The 21195-nt window shown below is 52.1% G+C and overlaps 9 protein-coding genes across 9 annotated transcripts; 6 read left to right on the top strand and 3 right to left on the bottom strand.

Moving 5' to 3' along the window:
- Window positions 1-311: 311 nt before the first annotated feature.
- BDV59DRAFT_29668 (Rab geranylgeranyltransferase subunit beta BET2) lies at window positions 312-1816 on the top strand. Its single transcript, XM_073696140.1, has 5 exons — window positions 312-594; window positions 671-956; window positions 1007-1458; window positions 1517-1641; window positions 1692-1816. The coding sequence occupies exons 1-5, from the start codon at window positions 496-498 to the stop codon at window positions 1732-1734; spliced, it is 1005 nt and encodes a 334-aa protein (XP_073548081.1). The 5' UTR covers window positions 312-495; the 3' UTR covers window positions 1735-1816.
- Window positions 1817-2336: 520 nt separating this feature from the next.
- On the top strand, window positions 2337-4118 carry BDV59DRAFT_201902 (uncharacterized protein; the record flags this gene model as incomplete). The annotated part of the gene is made up of 1 exon (XM_073693915.1): window positions 2337-4118. The coding sequence occupies one exon, from the start codon at window positions 2337-2339 to the stop codon at window positions 4116-4118; it is 1782 nt and encodes a 593-aa protein (XP_073548080.1).
- A 748-nt stretch (window positions 4119-4866) lies between these two features.
- On the top strand, window positions 4867-8640 carry msh3 (mismatch repair protein MSH3). The gene is made up of 3 exons (XM_073689700.1): window positions 4867-5871; window positions 5928-7018; window positions 7072-8640. The coding sequence occupies exons 1-3, from the start codon at window positions 5082-5084 to the stop codon at window positions 8548-8550; spliced, it is 3360 nt and encodes a 1119-aa protein (XP_073548079.1). The 5' UTR covers window positions 4867-5081; the 3' UTR covers window positions 8551-8640.
- On the bottom strand, window positions 8638-9894 carry BDV59DRAFT_178018 (40S ribosomal protein eS28). Its single transcript, XM_073689699.1, has 3 exons — window positions 9732-9894; window positions 9563-9646; window positions 8638-9289 (listed from the first exon to the last, which is right to left on the bottom strand). Exons 1-3 carry the CDS (start codon window positions 9790-9792, stop codon window positions 9228-9230), a joined length of 207 nt encoding a protein of 68 aa, XP_073548078.1. The 5' UTR covers window positions 9793-9894; the 3' UTR covers window positions 8638-9227.
- A 174-nt stretch (window positions 9895-10068) lies between these two features.
- BDV59DRAFT_29612 (ATP phosphoribosyltransferase) lies at window positions 10069-11866 on the top strand. The gene is made up of 6 exons (XM_073696139.1): window positions 10069-10281; window positions 10370-10404; window positions 10506-11024; window positions 11086-11223; window positions 11293-11768; window positions 11818-11866. The coding sequence occupies exons 1-5, from the start codon at window positions 10265-10267 to the stop codon at window positions 11526-11528; spliced, it is 945 nt and encodes a 314-aa protein (XP_073548077.1). The 5' UTR covers window positions 10069-10264; the 3' UTR covers window positions 11529-11768; window positions 11818-11866.
- A 413-nt stretch (window positions 11867-12279) lies between these two features.
- BDV59DRAFT_207807 (FAD-dependent oxidoreductase) lies at window positions 12280-14185 on the top strand (the record flags this gene model as incomplete). Its single annotated transcript, XM_073695072.1, has 3 exons — window positions 12280-12340; window positions 12485-12999; window positions 13069-14185. 3 exons carry the CDS (start codon window positions 12280-12282, stop codon window positions 14032-14034), a joined length of 1542 nt encoding a protein of 513 aa, XP_073548076.1. The 3' UTR covers window positions 14035-14185.
- BDV59DRAFT_29605 (uncharacterized protein) lies at window positions 14186-17268 on the bottom strand. Its single transcript, XM_073696138.1, has 2 exons — window positions 17054-17268; window positions 14186-16979 (listed from the first exon to the last, which is right to left on the bottom strand). Exon 2 carries the CDS (start codon window positions 16905-16907, stop codon window positions 14337-14339), a length of 2571 nt encoding a protein of 856 aa, XP_073548075.1. The 5' UTR covers window positions 16908-16979; window positions 17054-17268; the 3' UTR covers window positions 14186-14336.
- Window positions 17269-17878: 610 nt separating this feature from the next.
- On the bottom strand, window positions 17879-19380 carry dprC. Its single transcript, XM_073689698.1, has 2 exons — window positions 18311-19380; window positions 17879-18256 (listed from the first exon to the last, which is right to left on the bottom strand). The coding sequence occupies exons 1-2, from the start codon at window positions 18629-18631 to the stop codon at window positions 18107-18109; spliced, it is 471 nt and encodes a 156-aa protein (XP_073548074.1). The 5' UTR covers window positions 18632-19380; the 3' UTR covers window positions 17879-18106.
- Window positions 19381-19401: 21 nt separating this feature from the next.
- On the top strand, window positions 19402-21066 carry BDV59DRAFT_178008 (NADP-dependent oxidoreductase). The gene is made up of 3 exons (XM_073689697.1): window positions 19402-20471; window positions 20529-20948; window positions 21021-21066. The coding sequence occupies exons 1-2, from the start codon at window positions 19647-19649 to the stop codon at window positions 20772-20774; spliced, it is 1071 nt and encodes a 356-aa protein (XP_073548073.1). The 5' UTR covers window positions 19402-19646; the 3' UTR covers window positions 20775-20948; window positions 21021-21066.
- The last annotated feature ends 129 nt before the right edge of the window (window positions 21067-21195 follow it).

The following is a 21195-nucleotide window of genomic DNA, read 5'->3' as shown; positions in this document are numbered from 1 at the left end:
GAGACCCTGGCCTTACAGAGACCACGGTTCCCCTCGGCGATGCCCATAAGGATAACCAGACAGACGCATGGACCCAGGGGCAATGACTTGGCGGTTCAGGGGTTTCACACCGCCCTAAACGCCTGACTGAAACAAGCCCCGCTTTCTTCCTTCGGCCGCGCTTCCGGTGGCGCTCGGTCACGTGGTGGATCCTCCGTCACGATTTTTCGCTTCCACACACTTCATCTTAATTTTCCCCGACCCCTGTCCATACACCCTGCCGGGTTTTCTGCAGAATCTCCTTCTCCTTTCTTTATCTCCGTACTTCCCTGGTCTGCCTAAGCCTTAAATGAACAAGCTTGCCATCAACCTTAGAAGCTAACTGTGTGGTCGGACCTCCGGCCACCAAATTTCTTGCCCACCAGCCTTTACTAGACCACATTCCTTGGGTTGGCTTTTGGAGAGCTTCCAGTTACTGACAATCTAATTGGCCACAAAAAAGGAACACGACTAAGAATGTCTTTGGTCTCAGGTCCTGGAAGGGCTTTGGGAGCACACGCCGACCAGAAGCTATGCGTTCAAAAACACGTGGAATATATTAAGAATTTGGACAGCGTGCGTCATTCTTATTCCAACCATGGCTCTTTTCTTCTTGAGGAAGGGGAAGAAGATGGTTGACAGATGATGCTAGAGGAGGGATGAGTTGGAATATTGGCTCACTGAGCATCTCCGATTGAATGGCGTCTACTGGGGACTGACCGCCCTGCATTTACTCGGTCACCCTGAGGCCCTCCCTCGGGAAGATACCATCAACTTTGTCCTGTCGTGCCAGCGCGATAATGGTGGGTTTGGGGCTGCCCCGGGCCATGATGCTCACATGCTCTATACCGTTTCCGCGGTTCAGATTCTCGTGACACTAGATGCAGTGGATGAGTTGGACAAACGCGGTCTCGGGGGCAAGGAGAAAGTTGGTTCCTGTATGGCTTCCACGATGCAATCCCATTCTACTAAACTGAACGAATTCCAGTCATTGCAGGATTACAGGATCAGGAAACCGGATCCTTCATGGGCGATGAGTGGGGTGAACTTGACACGCGGTTTCTTTATGGTGCTTTCAATGCGCTTTCGCTCTTAGGGCTTCTTGACATGGTGGATGTTCCTAAAGCTGTTTCCTACATCCAGAAATGTGAGAACCTAGACGGCGCCTACGGAATCCGACCCGGAGCCGAGTCGCATGCCGGTCAAGTCTTCACATGTGTAGCCGCCCTGGCAATTGCTGGACGGCTGGACCTGGTGAATACGGGACGTCTGGGCGGCTGGCTCAGTGAGAGACAGTTGGAAAGCGGCGGATTCAACGGACGACCTGAGAAGTTAGAAGACGCTTGCTACAGCTGGTGGGTTGGTTCAAGCTTAGCGATGATCGACAAGCTCCATTGGATCGATGGAACCAAACTTGCGACCTTCATCTTGCGCTGTCAGGTAAGTCAAGGGCCGTGGGACTCAGCTTTTCGAGACCACCATTTCTGATTCTGTCTAGGATCCGGAAGCTGGGGGCTTTGGTGACCGACCTGGTAACATGGTTGATGTCTTCCACACACACTTTGCCATCGCCGGACTGAGCCTGCTGAAGTTCGATGGGGTCACCGAAGTAGACCCTGTGTAGTAAGTCCTCCCGCCTGGGCGCGCGAGTTGATCGATGCTGACAATCTCAGTTGTATGCCGAAGACAGTAACAACGAGATGTTTATCGCGGTAGCACAGATCACCGATCAACTCCTTTGGCATCGCCACCGTAGACCGAACCTCCTGCAATCTAATAGCCCGTTGTTCTGATATCCGTGGATCATGGGATACAAGGCAGGAGAAGAGAAATTGGCACTGTGACTTATTTCCGCTTCATACCCCCTCACAATAACCTGTTATCGGTTGTTAAGACACAGTGGCACATGTTGTATCGAAACTGAGTTTTGTCCATAGAAGCGAGCCTTTGTTTGTTCCCTACCTATATATGAATGGATTAATTGATTTATGAATATTTACTCATGTGGTTTAACTGTTCTGTAGTCGGTCGTCCTCAAGGATTACCCTATATGGAAGCACCTTCCTTTGGCATCATATCCTCCTTGGAAGGCACTTGCCTGGTGGCTTGTTTTCTCACGGCGTCTCACTCTTCCATCATTTCGTCTTCTCCTCGTCTGACTTTCCTCCTGGAAGGCTTCATCCATCTCCACCGTCGACCAGTCTTGCTGTCAAGTGCCTCTCTTTCTCGTCTCGACCGTGTTTGATCGTCGCTGCCTAACAGCTTCATACTTGTACCGCACCTACGCTCATCTCCCTGCCTCTGCGTTCCTACGCACGATGGACGATTTCACTTCACTCCTGTGCAATATCTGCCCCAAAAGGCCGAAATTTAGCGATGTATCCCACTTATTGACCCATGTCTCCTCCAAAGCCCACCTCTCTCATTACTTCAAACTCCAGGTCCGGAGCCATCAAGAGTCCGAGGCCGTTTTTCTACTGGAAGAGTACGATCAGTGGTACAAGTCCAACAACCTGGCCAAGCTCCTCGCCGACCGAATGTCCTCCAAGGCTGCTCGGAAGAAGAAATCCCAGGGAAGGCAGACCACTCTGACCAAATCCGTACTGGAAGGGAAGGAAGCCCAGGCCCAGATTCCTCCTATGGCCACAGACCCCTCGCCACAGACCCCTTTCCCTGCTTATCTTGACCCACGCCTCACAGGTCCTATACTGAACACAGACACTGGTGTTGCGGACGATGATTTTTCTGTGTTTACGGCCTACACCTCCTTGGTCACAGAATCGACTGTTGATATCCAACCCCAACTTGAGACAAATTCCACAGTCTTTTCTGCAGGCGGTCTGCGAGCACACCCCGGTGACCTTGCACTGAGACAATGGAAGGAAGAAATTGTATCTGACTCGGACGATGGTGGAATCTCCCCTATGAAATATCCCCCAATGTCGCCGATGGAGAGTGCGCGCACAGTGGCTTCCCAGCCCCTGCGGAGACACCTGAGTTACGATCCTTTCATTGATGAGAATGACCTGGACAGAGAACGGTCGGATGAGATTTCAAGGCTGAAAGGAGTCCTCTGGCCTGGAATGGATATCTTTGACTCGGCCACGGAACAAATGAGACGGAAACGCAACCAAAAGAAGGACGGAAGCATCCTGAAGAAGATGGAAAAGACGTCATTGGGTGTCGAGCCTACCGAACTGGTTTTCTCCCCTACCGGTATTCTACGCAAGCAGCGAGTGATTTCTGGTAATGTGGAGGATGACAGTCCACTGAAAGGGGAAAGCCCGATCCCTAAGCGACGAACAAGTCGACCAAAGCGTGCGCTGTCTCAGGTTGACTCCAACATCACCCGTGCACAGGATAGAAGGAGATATCAGAAGAGGAAGAGTACATTGAAAAGGACGCAGGATGGCTTAAGCCGGAGTAGGCTGCCTTTCCGCTCAGCCCAGGGATCGGCTCCTTTTGGAAATTCTTCCCATAACGCGGATCCGGATGAGTTTGCGTTGGCCATCCGTAAGAGTGACTCCAGGCATCGCAATGGTCTTAGTGTGTTCAAAGATAGTTCTGACAAAGGAGGGTCGAGGATGAAGGACCACGGTGGGAGATACGAACCCCGTGTTGGCGACTCGACCAGAACAGATGGGAATTATCTTTCTCACGATGCAATTGCTTTGCTCTCTACTGCCAGGCATGCCTTGGGCAGTTCTGGGAGAAGCCCTGGGTTTGGTTCCAAAAAGGAGAATATCGAACCGCCTCTGGATTCACATGGACGCATTCTTTCCTCTTTCGATTGGGAATCGCCAACTGCGCGGCCGTTTCCTAACGATGCGGCCTACCCACCCAGGTGCTTCTTTCATGATCCCCAACACATCAATTTGAACCCTTTCGAGGGCAATGACAGCCCCACCGGCTATTCTTATAAACCGTTGGCTGGCTCCTTTGGGAAGCTCGACCCTGAAGAGAGTCCTATATACACCACTGACTCGAAGGACTGCGTCACTTCTGATGCAGTACCTCATTCACGTTCTCCAGATGCCACGATTTCAGATCTCGGGGACGATGAGTTCGAGCGTCTCTATTTAGATGGAAGCTGTTGCTAGCCATCTCCATCAATGTTCCTTGTGTTGTTTGTTTCGATTGTCGAACTTCGCACGTTAAGGTTAGGTACTTCCCGAGTTCGCGATCAGGCATTATGTTAACGTGACCATGACGGTGAATGATTTATATATTAGCGCGGCTACTTGTTGCATGACTGTTGACGACTGCAGTGGGATCGCTACAAGGCCGTGATGCACTAAGCAGGTTTTATACCTGCGCAACATCCTAATTATACTTGAGCGGAAAGAAAAATATATTACCTGTGCTGTCTGCTGTTTTCGTTTTCCTCTATCACATATCCCGAGAAGTTCGGTCCTGCGAAACAACACCCGTACGAAATTATATTGTTCTTATAATATCCCGAATGAAATTTGTTCAAGGCCACCTATATGAAAAGTAGAGCGGTTTTCAAGGCTCGACTTGTAGTTAATGTATATTTACTGACTGACGGGAGGGTTATGCTTGTACAATGGCAACCTCAAGGATAAATTACATTGGGGGCAAATGCTAATTACCTAAACCATAGGCTCCTTAAGCTACGAAATATACCCCTGAAGCACCCCGTACACTAATTAGGACCACGCCCGTACAATAGGTAGAGTATTTGATATAGGGAATGTGCTGTAGTAAGTTAGCCACGTCAGTTACGTGGTTAACCAGACAGTGGTAGATTAGATAAGCCCTCTTGACGCGGGTCCGCGTTCCCCTTAACGCGTCGAGCTCCGCAGCGAACTGGCATCAAGCCGAACTGCTCAAGGCTCTTCGGCTGTGGTGGGAGTTTCGACGTCCCCCGATTGTGAAAATTCTACTGCTTGGATATCTTCCTTACCAGAAGACTGAACTTGCGATTATCCCTGATTGAAAGTCGCTCCATCGCCACCCATCCCTCACCACGTCCGATCGAGCGGCATCGAATCTCTGCCTCCCAAGGGCTCTGCTGTCTACAACTGTCGTGAAAGCCCAACATGCCTCTCTCATCGTCGCAGTCGTCTCCCCCCTCGTCGTCACAGAACCTGAAGCGGAAGCAGCAAACAATCTCCAGCTTCTTCACTAAGACACCACAACCAGCGAAGCGAGATGCGCCGAAAGACACCGAACAGATGCGGGGAGCGAATGGCGCGGAGGACGTAGGAATCGAAAACCAAGCACCACCCAAGCGGGCCGATGCAGTGGAAGATGAAGACGACGACGACATTGTGGTCCCCGCCCCAAAGCGGGCCAGAACGAACGGTCATCGTGTCGAAGAGACCGAACAGACCGCAGAACTTGAACCTGTCCGCGTAGATCACCCCCCGAAGAGTAGCCAGCGGACCGAGTTGTCGAGGTTTGCGAGCTCCCCTGCGGGAGCGGCGGAGCCGCAGGGGCTGATTGAGCAGGAGTCGAAGGAGCGACAGAAGGAGCGCGAGAAGCTCCACAAGCAATTTGTGCGGAGGCTGGGCGGGCCGGACTGTCTTGTTGGCATCAATCGACATGTTGCCAATGAGGCAGACCCTGCCGTGGAGGACGCTGCCGACGGAGAAGAGGACGAAGATGCTGCTTCGGCTCCTCCAGCTAAAGGGAAGGCGGCGGCAAAGAAAGGAGGGGGTAAACTCACTCCGATGGAAAGACAGATTATCGATATGAAGCGGAAGCACATGGATAAGATCTTGGCCGTGCAGGTCGGTTACAAGTTCCGGTTCTTCGGCGAGGATGCTCGAGTTGCGGCGAAGGAGCTGAGCATTGTTTGTATCCCGGGGAAGTTTCGATTCGATGAACGTAAGTGCAGATTTAGTGGAAGTGTCTTCTGTGCGGATTATACTGAGCGTTTCCAGACCCTTCTGAAGCCCACCTTGATCGGTTCGCGTCGGCAAGTATCCCCGTTCACAAGCTGCATGTCCATGTGAAACGCCTGATCACCGCTGGACATAAAGTCGGCATCGTTCGTCAGATCGAGACTGCTGCGTTGAAAGCTGCGGGCGACAACCGCAATGCGCCTTTTGTCCGCAAGCTCACCAATGTCTACACCAAAGGCACGTATATTGATGACATGGAAGGACTAGAAGGACCGACTGCTGTGTCCGGGACCACCGCAGCAACGGGATACATGCTTTGCATCACGGAAACGAACGCAAAGGGATGGGGAAATGATGAAAAGGTCCATGTTGGTATCGTGGCTGTACAGCCGGCTACGGGCGATATCGTGTACGATGACTTCGAGGACGGTTTTATGCGGAGCGAGATCGAAACGAGACTGTTGCATCTTGCCCCCTGTGAGCTGCTTATCGTCGGTGAGCTATCCAAAGCATCGGACAAGCTTGTTCAGCACCTTGCAGGCAGCAAGATGAATGTATTTGGAGATAAGGTCCGTGTTGAGAGGGCTAACAAGTCCAAGACCGCGGCGGCTGAAGCTCATAGCCATGTCTCGAGCTTCTACGCCGAGAAAATGAAGTCTGCCAGCGCGACGGACGACACACAGGCGAGCAACCTTCTCCAAAAAGTACTCAACTTGCCTGAGCAAGTAAGTATCTGTCTGTCTTCGATGATCAAGCACATGACGGAGTATGGGTTGGAACATGTTTTCGACCTCACCAAGTATTTCCAACACTTCTCGTCGCGGTCCCATATGCTCCTCAATGGGAACACTTTGATGAGCCTTGAGATTTATCAAAACCAAACGGATCACTCTAGCCGAGGTAGTTTGTTCTGGACCATGGACCGAACACAGACTCGATTCGGCCAGAGACTTCTCCGGAAATGGGTTGGGCGTCCTCTGCTGGACAAGTCGAAGTTGGAAGAGAGGGTGAACGCCATTGAAGAATTGAAAAGCACCGAGAAAATCGCAACGGTCGAGCGACTGAAGGGAGTTCTTGGTAAAGCAAAATGCGATTTAGAGAAGATCCTGATCCGCATTTATTATGGAAGAGTAGGTCGACCGCCGTTGCATCTGTGCTGGGTTGTTGCTCATAACGATTATAGTGCGCTCGTCCTGAACTTCTCACAGGCCTCCAGACATTACAGATGATTGCACAGGAGTTTGCGGACGTCAAATCCCCTGAAGATACACAATTCACGACTCCTATCCTCCACGAGGCAATCATGTCTCTCCCCACAATATTGGACGATGTTTTGTCTTTCCTCAACAAGATCAATCTACATGCCGCCAAGAATGACGACAAGTATGAGTTTTTCCGGGAAGCAGAAGAGACCGAAGAGATTAGCGAGCACAAGGTCGGGATTGCGAGCGTGGAGCACGAGTTACAGGAGTACCAATCCGTTGCAGCCGAGATCCTTGGAAGAAAGAGAATCCAATACGCCACTGTTGCAGGCATCGATTATTTGATCGAGGTTGAGAACAGCCCATCGTATTTGAAACGAGTGCCCGCCTCGTGGGTCAAAATCAGTGGCACAAAGAAGCTATCGAGATTTCACTCTCCCGAGGTAATCAAGCTCATACGGCAACGAGACCAGCACAAGGAAGCGTTAGCTGCTGCTTGCGACAACGCGTATACTTCGCTTCTTGCGCAGATCTCCGTTAACTATCAGCCTTTCCGTGACTGCGTCCAGTCCCTTGCGACTATTGATTGCTTACTCTCTCTTGCCGCCATTGCGAACCAACCTGGCTACGTGAAGCCCGAGTATGCGGATAACACTTGTATACATGTGGAGCAAGGACGTCATCCCATGGTTGAACAGCTTTTGCTTGACAGCTATGTACCGAATGACATCAACTTGGACAGCGAAGAGACTCGGGCTCTCCTCGTCACGGGGCCTAACATGGGTGGCAAGTCCAGCTACGTCCGGCAGGTAGCTCTCATTGCTATCATGGGGCAAGTCGGGTCGTATGTGCCGGCTCAGTCTGCAAAGCTTGGAATGTTAGACGCAGTGTTTACTCGAATGGGCGCGTTCGACAACATGTTAGCTGGCGAGTCTACTTTCATGGTCGAGCTCTCCGAGACGGCAGACATTCTTAAACAAGCCACACCCCGTTCGCTCGTCATCTTGGATGAACTGGGACGTGGGACTTCTACCCACGATGGTGTTGCGATTGCCCAGGCGGTTCTAGACTATATGGTTCGGTCACTGCGAAGCCTGACTCTTTTTATCACACATTATCAACACTTGTCCTCTATGGTGCATTCATTCCCGGACCATGAGCTCCGCAATGTGCACATGCGTTTCACGGAATCCGGAGCTGGTCAGGACGAAGAGATCACTTTTCTCTATGAAGTTGGGGAAGGAGTCGCGCATCGCAGTTACGGCCTCAACGTCGCGCGCTTGGCGAACCTGCCGGTGTCTCTCCTAGATGTAGCAAAACAGAAAAGCGCGGAGCTTGAGCAGAAGATTCGTCGCCGAAGGCTTGCTGGGTTGGTGACTACGGTTGGGGATATGATGTCTGATTCGGCAGCAAGTGAAGACTTGATTACCCGGCTCATCAGTAGCGCGGAGCAGTTATAGTCGCGCATGAAACAACTCCTCTATATCGGGTTCTAGGCGATGCATAACAGCGGAAATATCTAGGTATAATGCCAGAAACATAGAATCCACATATACATTAGAATGTAGGCTATCGGGCCAGCTTGTAGGCACTCCTACTACGAGTTAACCGACAGATCTGTCAGACAAGGTCTACGCCGAAGCCGCGTAGGAGACCCCAGAAAAATAACGGCGAACGTGGAGAATAAGGATATCGTTTATTATTTTGGACCTCTCAGAGTGACCGGGTATAAATCACCCTCGTTCCACGAGAAATGCTGAAACCACAATGCTAAGACCACGCTCAGGCACAAGAACCCAATGCAGCGACTATGAATCTCCCGATCCCACGTGTGCGAGACCGGCGGGATATGCAGCAACAGCAGGAAATTCACTCGAACCCGTTCATTTCAAATTTTTTTTCTCGTTTCATTGAAGGTTGATCTTTCTTTCTCTCTCTTTTTTCTATTCCCTGGTTGACTCGACGCAGATAGAATACTCGAAAGAAAGGCGAAAGAAGACAGTCACAACCGGCATGCCGCATCAGCCCATAAAAATTTTTTGCCTTCCCGACCTCCCAGAATCATTTCCAACGCAAGCAAACGTACATAGCCTCGAGAGGGAAAAAGATAAGACCGAACGTGGAGGGAATAAGACATTTATCGGAGACGGCGGGCCTCGCGTTCGGATTCGAGCAGGCAGAGGATGTCATCGACCTTGACTGGAGGTTGCGACAATATCTTGTTAGCTTTTGCCATTCAACGGAAGATATAGCGACCCTCCCCGATTCCCCGAGACACATGCGAAGTTTGAACCCATTGCGCGCTTGTGATGAATCTCCCATTGTCATTTTTCTTTCCGCCTGGATTCTTCTTCTGTCGAGGGTTCGGATCTGGAAAAACGCTCTGGTCTCGGGGATCGGTTGCGGAATGGAATATATCCATAGGCACATATATGAAAAAGGAAAATCACGAGCGAACGGAGAATCGCATACCAGGGCCCTTGACGTTACGGATGATGCTGCGGGAGGTATCGTCCATGAACTCGACGCGGACCTGGGTGACACCACCACGGGAGCCTGGAAAGAAGCGAGTATCAGCATGACGCTCCCATCGCATGAAGAATATCGAAGATCAAAATTTCTCGACGCAGACTGAACGTACCGGTACGGCCGAGGACACGGGTGACCTTGACGAGCTTAGCGGGCTGCTTGCTGGCATCCATCTTGGAGGTTGGACTTGACGAGGATTGTCGGGACGGTGGTGTAGATGGCGAAGGAGGAGGGAGAAGTTGAGCGTGGAAATCGACGGATTTGCGGCTTGTGTGGGTTGCGGGTTTCTCTTTTGGGGAAAGACCGATTACGCGAGGGTTCAGGGCTATCTTGCGGCCTGAGGCATCAACAGCATGACATAAGCCCCCGAAGTTTGTGGCCTGAAAGAACAGGCAGCAATGCCCCTCCACCGCCAAACGGATTCAGACTCTGCCAAAAGCTCCGCGGTGAATCATTCAGTCCTCACCATCGTTCGCTTCACTCGCTCCCCTCAATTGGGCCCGTTTGAGACTCTTCGCGGTTTGCGGAGATTCGTTTATAAACCAGTACATTCTGCATCATATATAGAGCCTGATTTTCTGCCCCGGGCTTCCTTCATCCTCCGTCTTCTCTCTATCAATCTACCCCGCGCATTGATCGTCCAAGATGGATCTTGTCAACCAGTGAGTCAACTGCCCTCCCACATACCAAAGCCCCTTTTTCTGTAGGCGTTGCTTTCACTGGAAGACTATAGCTAACGGGTCTCTGCAGCCTCGAGGGAAGACTTCTCTTCGCTGTCCCCAAAAGCAAGTAACCCCAGTGACTCAACTCCCGTCCCGCTCCCTCCGATCTACATACCCCTAAACACTCAAAGGCCACGCAGTCTAATACAATTCACTCCATACAGAGGGTCGCCTTCAGCAAGCGACTTTGGATCTCCTTTCGGGTGCGGATATTCAATTCCGCCGCGAGACTCGTCTTGACATTGCGCTGGTCAAGAACCTTCCTGTCGCACTCATCTTCCTCCCTGCCGCTGACATCCCCACCTTCGTTGGCGAGGGTCGCGTTGACATCGGTATTACCGGCCGCGATCAGATCGCTGAACATGATTCGCAGCTCCCTCGCGGCGAGACCTCTGGCGTGGAAGAGATCATGGATCTGGGCTTCGGAGGCTGCAAGCTGCAGGTGCAGGTGCCCCAGAAGGGTGACATGAACCAAGCCAAAGACCTAGTTGGCAAGAATGTCGTTACCAGCTTCACTGGCCTCACCGAGGCCTTCTTTGCTAACCTTGAAAGCAACGGAGAGCCCAACAAGCTTGCGCGCGCAGGAGGTGGCTTCGATCTTCGCACCAAGATCAAGTACGTGGGTGGTAGCGTCGAGGCTGCGTGCGCTCTTGGTGTCGCCGATGGCATCGTTGATCTTGTTGGTAAGTTGAATTGGAAATAATGTGTGGCTTTTTTTTTGTTGCAGCTGACCGTCAATCATAGAGTCCGGTGAGACCATGAAGGCTGCCGGTCTGAAGGCCATCGATACCGTGGTCGAGAGCACTTCTGTTCTGGTGAAGTCTAGGAACACAAAGAACCCTCTTGTGGATCTGATCAGCTCGCGTATCCGCGGGGTTATCAGTACGTCGCCCCTTGCCTTGTGGCTTGCCTTTGCCGGCCCAACCAGCTGACCTGTCTTCCTCCTCTCAGCGGCCCAAAAGTATGTGCTCTGCCAGTACAATATCCCTCGCGCCGAACTATCGACTGCATGCAGCATTACCCCTGGTAAGCGGGCTCCTACCGTAACTGCCCTTGACGAAGAAGGATGGGTAGCGGTGAGCTCTATGGTGGAGAAGAAGAAGATCGCCACTGTCATGGATGAGTTGATTAAGGTTGGCGCGGCCGATATCCTTGTCCTCAACATCGCCAACTCGAGAACTGGTTAGACAGCGAAGTTTCCTACCCTCCCTTTCATTCTTGTCTTGTTGGAATCGGCGTGTATTCTTTTTGTGCTCTTCTTTCTTCTTTCTTTTCTCTTCACACATTTTTCTGTTTATCTAATCATATTATCGGCATTTTGGGCTATCTCTTGCCTGGGGCAGTGGCACAAAAGAACCAATAGATTGCATTGTTTCATGATGATATGAAATACCTTCTTGTGGATTATATTGGCACCGAGATCAAATGTACATGTGGATTCCCGAGGGAGACTGCCGCTACTAACAATTTCTGCAGGGGCTTGGTAAGATTGTGAAACTCTGATGGCAGTCAGATAATGCCAATTAGAAACACAGACGATATGCAAACTGGGCCGAAATCAAATCCAGGTTTTCTATACAACCCCCATCATTTGCAATCTTACCAAGCCCCTGCAGGCAATTGTTAGTAGCGGCAGTCTCCCTCGGGAATCTATACTGGGCCAAATCAAAATCCATGTTTTCTATACAATCCCCATCATTTGCAGAGTCGATAGTCTACCGGACCCTGCGAGCCTAGCCAGCCTCTGGTAAATTTATATATCCACATCTGCATATCCAGTGTTGCGGATCGCAATTCCGACGAGCTACTCAACATGTACTCTCGGCTCAGTTGTTTTTTCTTCATCACCACGCTACTTGTTAACATAGCCATTGGCAGCCCTCGTTCAACACGCTGCCGCTGTCGGCCTCATGATCCCTGTTGGCCAACTCCAAGGGAATGGGACCTATTCAATCGCACCGTCAATGGTCATTTACAACACCTCCGGCCTATTGCCTATGTCTGTCACGGGGACACCTACGACCAGGAAAGCTGTGACAAAGTGAAAGCGAATGAGAAAGATTGCCTTTGGCGCATTTCACAGCCCGGTATCTCCTTAATCGCACTGACCTCGCTCTGTAGGCAAGACCTAACACAATCCCAGGCGCGCTCATAGAACCAAACTTTGAGAGCTCCCTGGAGAGAAATGAGGAATGTTACGTCAATTCCCCTAAAGACGTACCATGCGGGCAGGGACGCATCCCACTATACGCCGTCGTGGCCGAGACAGTCGAGGAAGTCCAAGCGACTGTCCGTTTTGCAAGAGAGCGAGACCTGCGCCTCATAGTCAGGAACACAGGGCACGGCTCGGTAAGGTCATGCGGCCCCGACTCCCTTCAGATCAACCTGAGCAAATTCAAGTCCATCAACCACACCCAACACTTCATCCCTCAGGGTGGCAGCCAGTCAATGGGACAAGCGGTTACTCTTGGGGCCGCAATCCTCGGGCACGATGCCAGCGAGACTGGCGCGAAAGAAGGCTTCTTTATCTTGCCTGGTATCTGTTCAACCGTTGGCATTGCTGGAGGGTACCTCCAAGGTGGAGGACTCAGCTATTTATCTCCAATCTACGGCATGCCAGCCGACAATGCCCTAGAATTTGTTGTTGTAACCGCCAAGGTAAGCCACCACCGTGCCCTTGCAAACCATCACCACAGCTCCCCATTCATTCTAAATCCTGCCACACAGGGCGAAATTGTCGTGGCCAACGACTTCCAAAACCAGGACCTCTTCTGGGCTCTCCGAGGGGGCGGCGGGGGCACCTTCGGCATCGCGGTGAGCAGCACGGTGCGTGCCTTTTCAGACGTGCCCGCCACCGCCGTATCGCTCAATGTCACCATCCCGGCGAACGAGTCCGCTGACCGCGAAAAACTCTGGAGCTCCTTGCGCGCGGTGCTGAGCATGTATCCAGCACTGGACGACAAGCAAAACGGAGTCGTAGTGATGTTGGCCCTAATGCCTGACCAACATCACACAGCCATCGTATCTCTAATCGGCTGGGCAGTGAACGCCACGATCGCCGATGTCGACGCACAATACGCGCCGCTGTGCGCGCAGCTCGACGCCCTGGGCATTCCATACACCTACTCAACCCTTTTCCAACCCAGTCTGGCAGCTCTTCTGGCCACGCCGTTGGCCATGGACATCGGGGGCGACAATATCGTCGAGGGCAGCATCTTCCTCTCTAAGGATCTCTTCTACGAGGCTGACGGACCTGCGCGCATTGTGGACATAGTAGCCCGTTCGCAGGTGTGGCCGGGCGACTACGTCGGCTTCGAGCTTTCCGGGGGCCAGGTCAGAGAGAACAAGGACGTCGTGGACACCCCCATCCACCCGACGTGGCGGGACTCGTTGGCGTTGATGTGGCTGCGACGGAATATGTCGAGTAGCCCTTCGCCCGCGGAGCAGGTGGAGTATAGGCGGAATATGACGATGTTTCAGATGCCGCTGCTGCGGTCACTGGAGTCCCGTATGGGATCGTATGTGAACGTTGCCGATATGGACGAGCCGAAATTTCAGGATGCTTTTTGGGGAGATAACTATGAGAGGTTGTATCGGATCAAGAAAGAATGGGACGAAGATGGGCTGTTTATTGTCCGAGCTGGGGTTGGGAGTGAAGACTGGGATGAAGAGGGGTTGTGCAGGGTTCGTTGATAATCTAAGATGCGCCCGGTATATTTTCAGTACAGCTTTCCTATATTCCAGTAGTCTAGGTCTAGCTAGCTATAGAAAAGAAAAGCCGTAGCTCTTCCAGGTTCTAGGTATATACACCGGTCTAACCATATCCGACGCCAGCGAAGACACGAATAGTGCTCATACATGAATGGAAAAGAAAATGATCATCATTAGTCATATTATCGTCATCATAATGTAAATTCCGTAAGAAAATAGTACAAGGAGTAGAGAGGTTTAGGGTATCGACGTAAGGAGAATCAAGCCGAGGGAAACCGACAGGATCACGCATCGTATCCGACGCCTTCCTGTCGTCCACGGACCAGGGCGCGAAGACACTGGCCCGTGCCTTCGAGGTCACCCAGCAGCCCGACATGCCCGCGATCGCTCTTCACCAGCCCGTCCTTGATGATCCGGTAACCCGGTGGGAGCATCGCGGCCGATGCAAGACAGACGCCGTCCCCGGCGGCAAACGCAAGGTCATCATACGCATCCTGGTGCTTGATCTGTTCGCGAGACCACACGCGCGCCCCGTATACCGTGGGCACGGACTTGCCGTATAGCACGGCGAATGGCGGGTATCGGTTGTTGGACTGGTGGGACGGATTGAAGGCGAGTTCCTGCTTGAAACGTAGGACCTCCGCGAGGGTCCGCTCAAGATACGCGAGGGCCGTGGCGCGAGGAATGGTCACTGTGGTGGTGGCCTTCACGTTGGAGGAGCCTCGTGCGGAAGTGGGACCTACGACGCCGTCGACATTCGGAGCCACGTTTGCGGCTTTGTCGGCAATCTCTGTGCCCACTCCGGGATTGAAACGGGCACTGTTGCGGTTGCTGGGACTCTGGGATTGTGGGGTGTTTTCGTCTTCAATGGTCTCGTCGGAGAGATTTTCTTTGCTACCCAAGACGGAGGAGAAGCGTTTCCCAAGAAGCGGGATGTTGTCCTTGAACCCGCTTCTGTTGGTCATGGCGGGCAGGGCTTGGTTGACACAGGGCGAAAGCCGATACTCGTCCCAAGCCTGCGCGGAGAAGAAGTCCACCCGGTATTCTTCCTTAGTGCGTTTGTCGATGAAGCAGTGTCCATCTTCGGGGAGAAGGGCAAAGCTCGTTCGGAATGTGAAATTCACCTGCGCGGTGAGCACCCGAGAGCTCAGCAGGACGTCATCTCCGTTGCGCAGAGGACCCAGGATGTTGACGCAGTGCTGTGGGACTCCTGCGTAGAGCACTCCGGCGAATAGTTCGGGCCGCTGGTTAACGGCATGGCGTGCAATCAGCCCTCCCAGACTGTGGGCGACGACATATGCACCACGTTTCTCTCGCGGTACACCAGGTGCGTTGCATGGGAGGCCTTCAAGAAACTTGATTAGTTTCTTGGATAGGAGATGAGGACTCAAGCGCCAGTCATAGCCATAATTGTGCACTCGAAGGTCGCCCCTTATTGCATTGTCGCATTTTCTAAGACGCCTCATCAACCGGCGGCATATGTCGACAGGCCCGACGTGGGACAGCACGCCGGATGGTATGATAGTCTCTTCCATGTTCTCCTCATCCTCCGGATTCAGACCAACTTCCAGGTCAACCTTGCGAAGGTTCAGGCCAACTTTCATCGGCACCCATAATTGACGCTGCGGGGGTTTTGCGGATCGCAAAATGGATCCGCGGTATCCTCCCATGATAACCACATCACCCGTCAATTCGGACATCGCCTCGGACAAAACGGGATGTAAGGTATTGGAGTTCGCTCGTGGCACACGAGCACGAGCTTGTGGCAGCTCGCCCATAGATTCGTGAATTGATCGTGGTTCATCGGCATAGTTATTTCCTTTGCGATGGGTGACGTCACTCATAAACGGCTTATAGCCCCAATCGCTGCGCAGATCTTGCAGATGCAACGTGGGCATGCTCAGGAGACGACTGCTCGAGTCCTGAAGACTGTCCTTGATGGCCTTGAATCGACTGTTGACTTGGGAGTGCACATGCTCATACCGGGGTCGTTGTTCGAGGGACGATGCGGTCGAGGATGCTCTGAGGTATAATGAATGGTCTGAGGAAGACCTCCGGAGCATAGGCGGAGCTCCTGATACTGTCGCACTGGGTCTGCGGGCGTACGAATATTTCGCCGTAAGTTGATCTCCCAGTGGCTTGAGATCCGAGATTGGCTCATCGACCACTTCTCCATTTGTATTCGGGGTAGTGAACGAGCGTCGATGTGATCGGGCAGGAGACGAGTCCTCCTGGTCTATCGCCAACCTAGACGGGGACGCTTTCAGTGTTTGACTACGGGAGCGTTTCTCCGATGCACCCGAACGAAAGGAAATGGAGGGTCGTTTCGTCAACGATCCGAGGTCCGGGAGGAATTTCTTCACAGTGTCACCAGACCACGCTCGGGGCCGCAGAGGGAGGCCGTTCTTCAGGATCGACCGGGTGAAGCCTGATCGACCGCCGCTATCCTTGGAGGTCACTGATCCTTCCGCAGGCCGGGTACGGTCAGCGCCGTGCTGACCGGCTTCCTGTAGAGCCTCCGGCTCTTCAGAGATCTCGGACACAAATAGACCATCGGAGCCAACTGTATCCGGAACGGACGAAAAGTATCCGTCATTGCGTTCCATTACACGGTTCTTTTCTTCCGCGGGCGTCCGACGGGCCTTCATACGACTTTGAGCGCGACTGATGCTGAAGCCGATGACTTCTTCGGCTTCATCCTCTCGAGCGGCATCCTCGGGGTGGAGCGCTTGTTCCTCGCTGTCGGAACTAGAGCCCATAACTGTAACTGGGGCAGAATGGCCGGGTACCGGCGACGGTTCTACGAGCGAATTGGCCGCGTCATGGCCTTCACTCGCAGCTGGAGGGACGGCCATTGTGGATGTAATACGCGGAGGGAAGCTGGGTCACACCATGCAGGGGCACGAGAGCTCGGATCGGGAGAGATGCTAGACTTGAACGGAAGCAAGATTAGAAGAAAAACGGCGTTAATAATGCAAAGCAGAAAAGAATCGGAGCATACGAGTACGATCACATGTGACGAGCCGTTATTATTGGGGTACGATGGAGCAGCACTAACGACTAGAATGTTTGAGATGGAGCCAGAATGACGCTGATAATGGGCCGTCGTATTCGTATGGGGCAGATAGTTTCGATCCACCGTTCATAGCACGGACTCTCTGTCCATTTGGTGCCATATGCAAACAGAAGATTGTATCTCGCCACGGGAGGTCATCAAGAGAAAAGATTTTGAAGATTGTCTATTCTTTGGCCGTCCAAGAGGCGGAATTATGAATTTGCATCATCGCTTATGAAATGCGCTGTGTCGGTGGCTGCGGGTAAAAAAAAAAAAGGGTTCCACTGCACAGCCTCCGGCTACGCCGGATCAAGCTTCCCAAGAGACATTGTGGTTATGACTGGGACTAGGAGAACTTAGTCTGGAATGCGGTAAATTGATCCACGGTTGCGTCTTTTGTGAAGTGGAAGCACTGAAGCGGTTTGGGTTGTACGAATTGTATCTGTGGTTCATGGCGGGACCCTTGTCCACGAGCTGCAGGGCACACGATGCTGGGGAAAGAAAGAAAAGAGTCGATCTGGTGAAGGATTACTAAGTCTCTTACGTCGATTGAAAGCGAGTACGTCACTCACCAGGGCGAAGTGATGGATCACAAAGCGATGGTCGCGGGGTAGTGCAAGTGGATGAAGGACTCGAAGTTGGAAAATCGATGAGGTCGAATGACCGACTTGGCGCCACCCGATTTGGATAGCTTTCTTGAATCGTCCCAATCCATCATATTTATGCAATATACTCCTGAATAAATCACATGATCCATGCCAACGAGCATTACTTCGGTAGACTCCCAAGAACACGGCTCTCTTCCTCCCTCGCCCTCTCCGTGCTGAGTTCCTATGTGCGGAGGAGGCAAAGTGATCGACATGACAAGAAGTGACGCTACTATTTTAGATTGTTCAAGTTATCGCGGGTGTTAGCCACCAAACGGTTCATATATTCATGTCTCATCGTCTCATCCCGCATATATCACCGTGACCAGTTAAATACATTTACATATACAAATCAATGGCGATGGCTTCGTTGGAATTCCCCCGACGAGATCTCCCGCTCCCCCTGTTGAGCAATACCAGCATTCTTGGCCACGCCCTCCTTATCACCAACAGCCTGATCAACGGCTGCATTGAGGTTTCCCCGCAACGATTCTCCAGCCCCCTGTTTCTGTCAGCGATAACGTACCGATAGCAGCCAAAGAGCGACAAAACTTACATGAATACTGGCCAATGTAGACTTGATTCCATGACCAACTTCCTCGCCCTTTGTGGCGCCGTGTGAACCCGTCGCCGAGTTCGAAGACGGGGACTGATGGTACTGCACACCGGATCGCGCATATCCACAAGCGTTGGGCATGGAACCAGTGAGTCCAGCACTGTACGGTGCTGGAGAATCATAATGCCCCATACCGCCAGTGCTAGAGTGCGACCCGGAGGTATCGGTGTGCGTCCGTCTGGCGCCCGAGCCGGTCTGGTTGGTAGACTTGGTGGTCATTTCGCCAGACTTGCTGTCCACGCGGGGGTCAAGCTTGTTCATCAAAGCTGATTTATGAGGACCAGCATTGGAGGTGTCGTTCAAAGACGCATCCTGCGTGGCTTGTGGATGCGCGTTGCCGGATGTAGTGGTTCATGGTGCGTATTGCGCCCGATTGTTCAGGTCGCTATCCACGCGTGGATCCATCTTGTTTATCATGTCAGATTGATGCGGTCCAGCGGTGGTTGGAGCAGGGCCTGTTTCGGCGTCGCCAGTACTGGTAGTACCCACCTGCGTGCCAATGGGGGCAGAGCCTTTGGGGTGTTGGGTGGGATCGCCGAAAGTTGAGGCGTAGTAAGGAGGCTGAGAGCTGCTCATTGTAGCTATGTTTTGGTAGTTCTGACAGGATTGAATGGTTGAGGACTCGACTTTGGACCGGACTGTCTTGATTTTGATATAAATAATAGCATTTGGGTCAGTTCATTGCCTCCGACATCATCTGTGGAAGCCATGACGTCAAATGGATTCGATGACAAACGACGATCTGGACACGGTCCCTGGATATCACTGGTGGCAAACTATGAAAGAAGGGATGGAAGCTTGAATCGGACATACAATAACGCAACGATGAAGATACGATCCTTCGTAACGCCAGCACGCAATGAATTACTACCTGTTGAGTCGACGTGAATATATTTCCAGGCTTATCGATAAATGGTGCATAACTACGTCATATGCAGTTTATACATAATGCTGAGTAATCTAAATATGAACACCTCGATTTGATTACCTTCGCACCTGAATTTACTCCCTCCTTGGTACGACTAAGTGATCTTGGTAGAGATATCTATTATCTGCGCTTCAATCTAATAATCTATAACAAAGTTACCCACCATAACTCCTGAGACCCAGATTAGTGAACATCGAGGCGATCTCGGCTCCAACTGAAACATCCGAGGTACTTTGCAGCTTCCAGCTTCTAGCCTCAATCCCCTCTCGAGCAGGAATTTTTCTGCGATTCGACCCATTTCACTCACACAACTCTCCCTATATTCAGTGAACATTGCAGAATTCCAACATGCCCATCACAAACCGCCAAATTCTCTACGCCAACACGCCCTCTCCGGCGATCGACCCGTCCCTATCAACCGGGACCTTCAAGCTCAACACAACCACCATCCCGGACAATGTGCCCGATGACAAAATCCTCGTCCGCGCGCACTACCTGTCCCTTGACCCGGCGATGCGGCAATGGCTGACAGCTAAGCGGTCCTACATCGCCCCCGTCGAGCTAGGCGCAGTCATGCGCGGCCAGAGCATCGCCCAGGTCATCGGCGTGGGGTCCAAGGTCAAGTCCCAGTACAAAGTTGGAGACTGGGTGATCGCCTACTCAGGCTGGCAGGAGTACGCCCTGATGTCTGTCAAGGAGGCCCAAAAAATCACCGTCCCGGCCGGTTGCCTTCCCACCGACGCTATGTCGGTGCTTGGCATGACGGGGCTGACTGCCTATTTCGGAATGACGGAGGTCGGTCAGCCCAAGCCGGGCGATACTGTCGTCGTGTCTGGTGCAGCGGGCGCGACGGGCATGGTTGCGGGACAGATTGCGAAGATCAAGGGGGCGAAGAGGGTGGTCGGTCTGGCTGGTAGTGCTGACAAGTGTGAGTTCCTGCGGAAGGAACTGGGCTTTGACGCCGCCATCAACTACAAGGATAAGGACTGGAAGAAGCAGCTGAAGGAGGCTACCCCCGAGTACATCGATGTTTTCTTCGATAATGTTGGAGGCGAGATCCTCGATGCGTGTCTCGCTCGCGCGGCGCGCGACTCCCGCTTTGTTATCTGCGGCGCCATCAGCCAGTATAATGCTGCCAAACCGCAGGGCCCTTCTAGTTTCATGAACGTTATTGTGAGTTTACTACCCCGTTCGCCGCTGGAGGACCACAGCTGATGTTTTTTCCCTTAGTCCCAACGAGTCTTGATGAAGGGGTTCATCGTCTTTGACTATGCAAAGAAATATCCTGTCGCACTGAGAGACCTCGGGATGTGGCTGTCCCAGGGTAAACTCAAGCGCAAGGACCACATCGTCCCTGGTGGACTGGAGTCTGCGCCTCAGAGTTTGGTGAACCTCTACGCGGGTGCAAATACGGGCAAGATGATGGTCGAAGTTGCTCCTGCGAGCAAGGCTATCGGGCCTCAGGCGAGATTGTAAGCAGCTGGTCTGTTGCGCCTGTAAACATTTTGAATTGTTTATTTGTTCAGATCAAGTTTATGCTATGTAATTATTTATAGGCTTGAATGCCACCAGCTGAAAGCTAATTGACCGTGTTTGAAAAGGTGATAGTACAAAATTCTATAACCGGCAGTTGACAAAGGGAAACTATAGCTAGTACCTAATAGTATTAAGATACTTAAGCCGCAGTAAATGGGCAAGATGCCAAAAATAGACTCCACTTACCATCTCGGTTCAAAGCTCAACGTAAGGCGTCTGCATTGACTGAGAGCCTACCCAGTTAACGAGCCCAGCTTGTCAAGCCACATTACTTGGGGACCCGGCCTCTAATATACTGAAAGGATATCGGCCGAGTATCTGTGCGACTCCATCCTTTGTTGACTTCAACATCGTGACGCTA

Source organism: Aspergillus ambiguus, assembly GCF_047715705.1.
Source record: "Aspergillus ambiguus strain CBS 117.58 unplaced genomic scaffold BDV59scaffold_15, whole genome shotgun sequence".
In the NCBI taxonomy this organism is placed as follows: Eukaryota; Fungi; Ascomycota; class Eurotiomycetes; order Eurotiales; family Aspergillaceae; genus Aspergillus; species Aspergillus ambiguus.
Note: the sequence above shows the minus strand (reverse complement) of the source record. Positions and strands in the feature narration are given on the sequence as shown.